The sequence below is a fragment of the Capricornis sumatraensis genome, chromosome 6, assembly GCF_032405125.1.
Source record: "Capricornis sumatraensis isolate serow.1 chromosome 6, serow.2, whole genome shotgun sequence".
Lineage (NCBI taxonomy): Eukaryota > Metazoa > Chordata > Mammalia > Artiodactyla > Bovidae > Capricornis > Capricornis sumatraensis.
The window spans coordinates 31,515,779-31,525,567 of NC_091074.1; the positions used below are offsets into that span (position 1 = coordinate 31,515,779).

Consider the following 9,789-nt stretch of genomic DNA (forward strand, 5'->3'; position numbering starts at 1 on the left):
TTCACATTCCAGGATGTCTGGCTCTAGGTGAGTGATCACACCATTGTGGTTGTCTGGGTCATGAAGATCTTTTTTGTATGGTTCTTCTGTGTATTCCTGCCACCTCTTCATATCTTCTCCTTCTGTTAGGTCCATACCTTTTCTGTTCTTAATTGTGCCCATCTTTGCACAAAATGTTCCCTTGATATCTCTAATTTTCTTGAAGAGATCTCTAGTCTTTCCCATTCTATTGCTTTCCTCTATTTCTTTGCATTGATCACTGAGGAAGGCTTTCTGATCTCTCCTTGCTATTCTTTGGAACTCTGGGTTCAGATGAGTATATCTTTCCTTGTCTCCTTTGCCTTTCGCTTCTCTTCTTTTCATAGCTATTTGTAAGGTCTCCTCAGACAACCATTTTGTCTTTTTGCATTTCTTTTTCTTGGGGATGTTGTTGATCCCTGTCTCCTGTACAATGTCATGAACCTCCATTCATCGTTCTTCAGGCACTCTGTCTATCAGATCTAATCCCTTGAATCTATTTCTCACTTCTACTGTATAATCATAAGGGGTTTGATTTAGGCCATACCAGAATGATCTAGTGTTTTTCCTTACTTTCTTCAATTTCAGTCTGAATTTGGCAATAAGGAGTTCATGATCTGAGCTACAGTCAGCTCCCAGTCTTGTTTTTGCTGTCTGTATAGAGCTTCTCCATCTTTGACTGCAAAGAATGTAATCAATCTGATTTCACTATTGACCATTTGGTGATGTCCATGTGTAGAGTTTTCTGTGTTTTTGGAAGAGTGTGTTTGCTATGAGCAGTGAGTTCTCTTGGCAAAACTCAATTAGCCTTTGCCCTGCTTCCTTCTGGACTCCAAGGCCAAATTTGCCTATTATTCCAGGTGTTTCTTGACTTCCTACTTTAAGGACATCTTTTGGGGGTGTTAGTTCTAGAAGGTCTTGTAGGTCTTCATTAGAACTGTTCAACTTCAGCTTCTTCAGCAATACTGGTTGGGGCACAGACTTGGATTACCGTGATATTGAATGGTTTTCCCTGAAATGAACAGAGGTCATTCTGTCATTTTGGGGATTGCATCCAAGTACTGCATCTTAGACTCTTTTGTTGGCTATGATGGCTATTTCATTTCTTCTAAGGGATTCTTGCTCACAATAGTAGATATAATGGTCATCTGAGTCAAATTCACCCATTCCAGTCATTTTTAGTTCACTGATTCCTAAAATATTGATCTTCCCTCTTGCCATCTCTTGTTTGACCACTTCCAATTTGCTCATACCCTTCCAACAGATGAGGTTATGAGTCATAGAGGGGGAATGAAATTAACCAATTTGCTTAACTTCACGTATTGGTAAAAGTCAGTAAATTTCAGCATCTTGACAATTAAAATATTTTCCCTTAATTCCTGAGTTTTCCTGCCAACTTGTTCAAGAAGAAATCTTTTGGTTCCATGTTCTAAATTACTTTTCTTTTCTTTTCTTATTATCCGTGATAGGCCAAGAAGATTTTCTAAAATTTAGTCTGCGCAGGGATAAATATTCTTAGAACAGGAAATCACAGCTCCCCAGTCCTTGGTCCTGGTGCTGGCCACCCTCTGACCCAGCCCCAGGGCATCCCGGACACCTTCCAGAGGTCCCATCACCACTGCCAGATTCCCCTGTCTCTGAGCTGTCGCTGGATCACACCAGAAAGGATCCGAATCTGTAAAAATTGACTCTTAACTCGCTGTCTCACCACCTGAAACCCCTCAGTTAGTGGAATCCTTCCTGGAAAATAAAGCACAAAACTCTAGGGAAGGCTCGGAAAATGCAAGGTTCCATGCTTCCAACCAGAGAACACTGTTGCTGGCATGGCTATGACAAGGTTCCCTGTAAAAAAGAAAGGTTTTCCCCTGAGAGTAAGTCAGTACAAGAGGCTCACTGAGGATGCTATACCCTGGTTGTCTGCAGAGCCCAGAACTGCAAAGTCTCCCAAGTGGGCATTTCCCAAAGGAACCCAAGAAAAAGACCTTCTCCCTCCTGCAGCTGCCTGGAGAAGCTTATCATTCAGGGTTCAATGGAAGGAAATTTTACTGTTATTTTTGAGCCACTAAATCCTGTCCGATTCTTTGCGACCCCATGGACTGCAGCACACCAGGATTCCCTGTCCTTCATTATCTCCTGGAGTTTGCTCAAATTCATAGCCATTGAGTTGGTGATGCCATCCAACCATCTCATCCTCTGTCACCCCCTTCTCCTCCTGCCCTCAATCTTCCCCAGCATCAGGGTCTTTTCCAATGAGTTGGCTCTGTACATCAGATGGCCAAAGTATAGGGCTTCCCTGATAGCTCAAATGGTAAAGAATGTACCTGCAATGCGGGAGACCCGAGTTTGATCCCTGGGTCGGGAAGACCCCTGGAGAAGGGAATGGCAACCTACTCCAGTATTCTTGCCTGGAGAATTCTATGGACAGAAGAGCAACTGGCTGGCTCGAGTCCATGTGGTCGCAAAGATCAGACACGACTGAGCAACTAACATTTATTGGAGTTTCAGCTTCAGTGTCAGTCCTTCCAAAAATATTCAGGTTTGATTTCGTGACTGGTTTCATCTCCTTGCTGACCAAAGGACTCTTAAGAGTCTTCTAAGGCAACACAATTTGAAAGTGAAATTCTACTGTGCTCAGCTTTCTTTGTGGTCCAACTCTCACAAGATCATTGGAAATACCATAGCTTTGACTATACAGACCTTTGTCCTCAAAGTGATGCCTATGCTTTTTAATATGCTGTCTAGTTCTGTCATAGCTTTTCTTCCAAGGAGCAAGTGTCTATCAATTTTGTAGCTGAAGTCACTGCCCACAGTGATTTTGGAGACAAAGAAAAGAAAATTTGTCAATTTCTACTTTTTCCCCATCTATTTGCCATCGATGTCATAAGCTTAGGTTTTTAAATGTTGAGTGTTATGCCAGTCTATCAGTCTCCAGTTTCACCGCATCAAGAGGCTCTTTAGTTCCTCTTCACGTTCTTCCACTGGTGAGATATCATGGTATTTTATTACCTATCCCTATGAAAGTTGTTAAAAATATGCATAAAAGCACGTCAAGAGCTAAAGAGAAAGAAATGTTGATAAAACAGAGATGAATATTGAGTAGCCAGGGCATTAAAAATTGGTTTCTGATATGAAGGAAAGTTAAAAGTACCTCAAGATAAAGAATAAGAAAATAATTTAAGATTTTCAATGATTTTGAGTTTTGAAAGACTTTTAAGTCTATCTATAGTGTGGTATTATCATACATTTTTAAATGAATTTCATGTGAATATGTAATTTGGTACAACAGTAAGTAAATTTGGTACATTATAAGTAAATATCCTCCATTAAAAGTCATTCTTCAAACTCATTCATAAATTAAATAAAATTCAACAGCTTTTACATTTAATGTACACCTTTCATTTTATGGCATTGTTAACCCTAGGGTGAATACAACAAGGAGTTTTGCATTTTCTTTTCTTATGTATAAAGATATGCATGGAGTACAAAGATGGATCCACAGCATAACTGTGCTGTTAAAATTTCATGGTGGGGTAATTAGGAAAAAAATATCTCAGAAGACTCTGTCAATAGGGAAGGGGAGGCAATAATGAAAAACAGTTTGAGAAATGCTGTCCTAACCCATCTGAAGAGTGCAAATTGAAAAGCAAAACCAAAAGTAGAAAGTAAGAGGGAACTTTCAGAAAATGGAAACCATGGGCTCCTATTTAAGCCCCAGGCCTGAAGGAAGGTCTTCAGAGAACCTAGAAAGCAGGTTCACAGAGTCACCCACCATCCTAGGCCAGAAGCATCTGCAAGGTCCCCAATGGCCACGGCCTGGTCCTTACTCCTGGCCCTGCTGCTGCTCAGCTGCAATGCCATCTGCTCTCTGGGCTGCCACCTGCCTCACACCCACAGCCTGGCCAACAGGAGGGTCCTGATGCTCCTGCAATAACTGAGGAGGGTCTCCCCTTCCTCCTGCCTGCAGGACAGAAAAGACTTCGCATTCCCCCAGGAGGCGCTGGGTGGCAACCAGTTGCAGAAGGCTCAAGCCATCTCTGTGCTCCACGAGGTGACCCAGCACACCTTCCAGCTCTTCAGCACAGAGGGCTCGGCCGCCACATGGGACCAGAGCCTCCTGGACAAGCTCCGCATTGCTCTGGATCAGCAGCTCACTGACCTGCAAGCCTGTCTCAGGCAGGAGGAGGGGCTGCGAGGGGCTCCCCTGCTCAAGGAGGACTCCAGCCTGGCTGTGAGGAAATACTTCCACAGAGTCACTCTCTATCTGCAAGAGAAGGGACACAGCCCTTGTGCCTGGGAGGTTGTCAGAGCAGAAGTCATGAGAGCCTTCTCTTCCTCAACAAACCTGCAGGAGAGATTCAGGAGCAAGGACTGACACACACCTGGTTCAACACGGAAATGATTCTCATGGACCAACAGACCACACTTCCCCCTGTGCTGCCACGTGGAAGACTCATTTCTGCTGTCATCATGGCCTGAATTGATTCAATTTGTCAAAGGTTTTCAGGAAGATTAAAGGAAAACATGCTCTACTCTACAGGAACTGCTCCCTCACAGATACTCAAGCTGATCCATCTGCTTACTTATCTACATGGACATCTACCTACTTTAATATTTATTTATCTATTTACTTAAATTATTTTGTTCATATAATATTATGTATGTATACTTAAGGGAAAATACATATTTTGTATTTAGTCAGCTTATAATTTTTCTTATCATTAAATTTTTACTATTAAAAAACATCCTTTGCTTTTTTCTTTAAAAAAGAAACGCCAGGCTGAATTGCACAACTTGATTAAAGAATTTATTTTACAAGTCCTTGACCCATTTTTTTAATATGCAGATTAGAATGAAGAATACACTTCCTTTAGCCAGGTTGCGTGTTGCCCTCAAGACCTAGATATAAACATAACTAATTCAATCATTTTTGTAACTTTGATTTTTTTAAAGGAAATTATATCAAATCAATAATCAGTTAATTCATATTAAAATGTTAATTATTTTAAAAATAGTACTAATTAGTAGCAGAAGTGAATATCAGTTAGGTTGAGTTCTACAATAAAAGGGAGAAAATTGGATGGACCAACCTGTGGAGGATATAAAAAGTTAACTACTATAGGTAATTAGCAAACAAATCAGTGCAAATGTCCATTGGATATTGGAGATGGCAATTTACAAGCAATTCCATTAAATATAAAGCATGGAACAGAAAAACTGATCAAATCGGAAAAGAGTATAAAATGAGAAAAGGACTTAAAATTGAGTCCTATGACCTCAACCTTAAAAGGGAGGGAACACCACAAAGGATTCTTGTCAACTGAAAAAATACTGGCAACATGACTGCCTGGAGTTCAGTTTTTTGGGTGGACTTACTGAGGATTCTAGCCAAGAGGACAGACTCTACTCAGCTCTGAGGAACTGCTTCAAGGTTTTAGAGGGGTCAGTATATAAATGTGATTGTGGTAAAGGGGTTGCATGCCATCACTTGGTAGAAGGTGGCTGAGAGTCAGCAGGAACAGGCATCTCCATGAATGATTGTAGTGCTCTTCTACCTATGAGAAGTTGCAAAAACGGTTCATAACTTTTTCTCAGGAAAATTATCTAACTCTCTGCTGGTCTGTTGCGTTAGTTTCCCAGAGCACAGAGTGCCTCTTTCCTGATCTCCACCCTGAACTTCTATCAGAGCCTGCTGGAGGCCAGGGAACACAGTGGGTATAGAACACAATGGGTATGGAACAAGATGCCAAGTGACGTTTTAGCTGTCATCTTAAAGGAGAAAAGTCAGGGTTCATGTGGCTGGAAATTGATGCTCTTCCTTTGTTCTTAAACTCACAAGAAAAGTCAAGAATTTAAAATACAAAGATCCCAGGGGTCAGCTCTTATAGGGTTAATAGAGTTATTTTACTATATCTCATTGAAGAAATCACTCATAAAATCTTAGATTTACCGCCTCATGGCTTGTGGGATGTCATTTTTCATAACAGGGACTGAATCCAGGTCACAGTGTGAAAGGACCAGATCCTCACCTGTAGGAAAGTCCCTCATTTATTATTTTTTTTTTCAAATAGCAGAAAAATCTATTCCCCGCTAACTACTCAATAGCAATTTTGTCTGTTTTGATTAGACCTTAAAGAGATTTCTCCTGACTTAAGACCACCTCCCTTACTGCCCTACAAAGCCATTTAGCATTTGCAGGGGATTAAGGGCTTTTGTCATCTCATTCTCCTCCTTCAACTTATTTTGTTGGTTTCCCAGTATCATGTTCATGTGAACCCTTCACTCTTTTTAATGGGCTTGTTCAGACAAATCATTGTAAAGCTCCTTAGGTGTACCTTTGTATTTGGTACATTGGGAATAGTTCAATGCTCCAGATTGATATTTCTCTCCAGTTGTATAAATGGTGTGATCCAAATAGGGTTAATGAGAGAACTGAGTTAATATTTTAAAGAGCTTAAAATGGCAAGTCCATCAGTAGCAAACAAACTTCAGTTATTACTTTTTAATATTATGATTACTATTACCCAAATTAACATAATGATCTTTGGAATTATCTGATTCCCTTTTATTTAATTCTAGCTTTCACAAAGCATCTTCTCATTGTTGAGCGGATCTATCACCAGGACAGATGCTCAGCAAGGCTGGTCCCCACGATTCTGCCAGAGAGGGTTAGTGTTCACCAGCTGAGGCTCTGCTTCTCAGTTCCTTGTGAGCTGATGGCTGTGACTTCTTCCTTCTCTCCTGAAACTGATCTTACATGGATTAAATGAAAGAAAAATGAGGCCACTGATCTTGCAAAGCAAAGGGCAGTCAACGGACCCAGAACTTTTCCTTCATTGAGTTTCTGGCAGACCCAGCTCTGTCCCAGCCTTTCTGCTGTTCATACAGGCCTCATCCTTCCCCTCTGCCTCAGCATGTCCCCCGCTGTGCTGCACTGAAGTTTGCTAACTCAGAATACGTCACTGTGTCAGGGGAAAGCCACTTCCCTTCTTTCATATTCATGACATTCAGATTGACATTTCTTTTCTTTTTGTCTACATTTGTTTTCTCATTTGAATTTTACTTTCTAGGAAAGTTGCAAAGAAAAACAAAAAAATCTAGTCTTGAAAATGATAGAGTACAGCCCCTCTGGCTCTCTTTACTTCCTTTTATTCTTCTCACCTCATCATGAATTAGGACTAGAGCAGGAGCAGTGAGACTCGTCTTGCCCAGTATGTCAATATAAATTAAAACAACTTCAACTGAAGAATCACCCACAAGCAAAGAAAGAAGGCTATTTCCCCTGACTGAGTAGCGTGAGTCTCACTGCCCTGCATTCTCAGAGGAAGACAGAGACACAGGAACCAAGGAGCCCCGTGGAATCAACTGACTGAAGGAGCAACTGAAGCTCACTGGGTTCTGTGACATAAACTTCCGATGAGAGACAGCAACACCACTGAATCTCATTCCTCCAACTCAGAAACTCTGAACATCACACATGTTCAAAAAATTAACAGAGTAGAATGATAAAATCTATCTTTGGTAAAATAAAAATTATCTCTCTACTAAAGGTAAAATAATGGCAGTTGGATAATTCCTCTGTCTACTTGCACAAATGCACCCTACTCTCAGCATGTGGGCAATACTGACACTTAGGACACTTGGGGATATGGGCCAGGAGAAGAGGGGTCACCACTGGGAACTCAAGTCCTTCACACAAACGTTCCAGAGGAGAAGGTGGGGGTTTAGGAAGACCATCTATTTTCCCAACAAGTAAACAAGCCCTCCACAGAAAGGAGATTTTTCGCATCCTCAGGCTGTGGTGAGCCTGTCTGCAGGGAGGGAGTCCAGCAGGTGAGCAAGGGGACTCTGTCACCCAGAGGACAGGGGGTGGCGCCATGTGATCTCTCCCTGTGAGTGAGGTGCTGCTGGGGAAACACAATCATCCTGGAATTAGTCTCCTCACCCATGTTCCCTGAGAAGAAACAGGATTCTTCTGGGGGTATTGGCCCAGCCAGTGAAGGACAATAGGTCTCCAGTATGAAAATGGTAGAAAGAAAGCGTGATGTCTGCAATAGTCCTGACTCCGTGGTTCCCTGAAGCACAACCACATGGACCTGCAGGAACGTGTTCTAGAAGGAAGAGAAACATAGGGGAAGCTCATGGACTCATAATATTCAGAATCTTCTCTAAATCAAACACTAAAGACAAACATCATTTATTTCAAAGAGCTTAATTGCCAGAGTGAACTGGTAAATACTTTATAAATACAGAAATACAGAGCTGAGGGAGCCTGGTTTCCTATGTAAAGTAAGAGGGAAAAGTGGAGCCTAAGATCAGGGCTGCAGATGTGTTTATGGACAAGAGGAGAGCAACATTTATGCATGAGAGACAAAAAGCAATAATGTGTGTAATTACACACATACGTCACTCCTGAGTTAAGAAAAAGACCTTTCTCATTTGATTGATAAATATCCATTTGCATGGGCACATAGGAAGTTATTGGGAAATACACAAAATTAATAGTTTAGATTGATGACATTTTATTTGATCATATTGTGAATACATAAATGAAAATCAAAAAAGGAACTAAAAGTGTAGAGAAATGACTAGAAAATGAAAACTACCATGTTCCCTATTTAATGGCCTCGGTTAGAAAGCATGGCATCAGAGAACCTACCTCAAGGTTCCCCCAGATGCCATCTCAGCCAGCCAAGCAGCAGCCGCATCTTCCCCATGGCCTTCGTGCTCTCTCTACTCATGGCCCTGGCGCTGGTCAGCTACAGCCCGGGAGGATCCCTGGGCTGTGACCTGTCTCAGAACCACGTGCTGGTTGGCAGGAAGAACCTCAGGCTCCTGGGCCAAATGAGGAGAATCTCCCCTCGCTTCTGTCTGCAGGACAGAAAAGACTTCGCTTTCCCCCAGGAGATGGTGGAGGGCAGCCAGCTCCAGGAGGCCCAGGCCATCTCTGTGCTCCACGAGATGCTCCAGCAGAGCTTCAACCTCTTCCACACAGAGCGCTCCTCTGCTGCCTGGGACACCACCCTCCTGGAGCAGCTCCGCACTGGACTCCATCAGCAGCTGGACGACCTGGACGCCTGCTTGGGGCAGGTGACGGGAGAGGAAGACTCTGCCCTGGGAAGGACGGGCCCCACCCTGGCTGTGAAGAGGTACTTCCAGGGCATCCGTGTCTACCTGCAAGAGAAGGGATACAGCGACTGCGCCTGGGAAATCCTCAGAGTGGAGATGATGAAAGCCCTCTCATCGTCAACCAGCTTGCAAGAAAGGTTAAGAAAGATGGGTGGAGACCTGAACTCACCTTGAAATGACTCTCACTCACTAAGATGTCACATCAGCCTTGCACACTCACCTGTGGTCATTTCAGAAGTTTCTGATTTCTGCTTTAGTCACAAAATTTACTGAATTACTTAAGCATATATTTTGTAGTATTAAGCAAGGATGTTAAAAACTCAGCTCTAGGGTCATCAGTCCTTAAGTGATTATTCCCCTGATTTATTTATTATTTATACTTGTCATATTTATATTTTCATATAAGGATATTTGCCTTCACATTGTATTAAGATTTAGGAAATATGTTCAGCTTCCATTTCATTAAATATGATGTTTTATTTATTAAATTCTTATCAAACTCTTTAGTTTTCTTTTTGTGTGTGTGAGATCAAATTTATTCTGCTCTCTTTTAGTGGATGGCATTTCCAAACATATTTTTACTGAATGATTGAATAAACCCAAAAATGAACTAATCCAGCAATGAGTATTTAAGTAGAAAATCCT

At 41.9% G+C, this 9,789-nt stretch overlaps 1 protein-coding gene and 1 pseudogene across 1 annotated transcript; both read left to right on the plus strand.

The window, feature by feature from the left end:
* Positions 1-3,820: 3,820 nt before the first annotated feature.
* LOC138080987 (interferon alpha-H-like) lies at positions 3,821-4,390 on the plus strand (annotated as a pseudogene).
* Positions 4,391-8,730: 4,340 nt separating this feature from the next.
* On the plus strand, positions 8,731-9,318 carry LOC138080957 (interferon omega-1). The gene has a single exon (XM_068973871.1). It carries the CDS (start codon positions 8,731-8,733, stop codon positions 9,316-9,318), a length of 588 nt encoding a protein of 195 aa, XP_068829972.1.
* Positions 9,319-9,789: the final 471 nt, after the last annotated feature.

Coding starts and splice junctions, on each gene's coding strand:
- LOC138080957 (XM_068973871.1), top strand. CDS start 8,731: ATGGCCTTCGTGCTCTCTCTACTCATGGCCCTGGCGCTGGTCAGCTAC.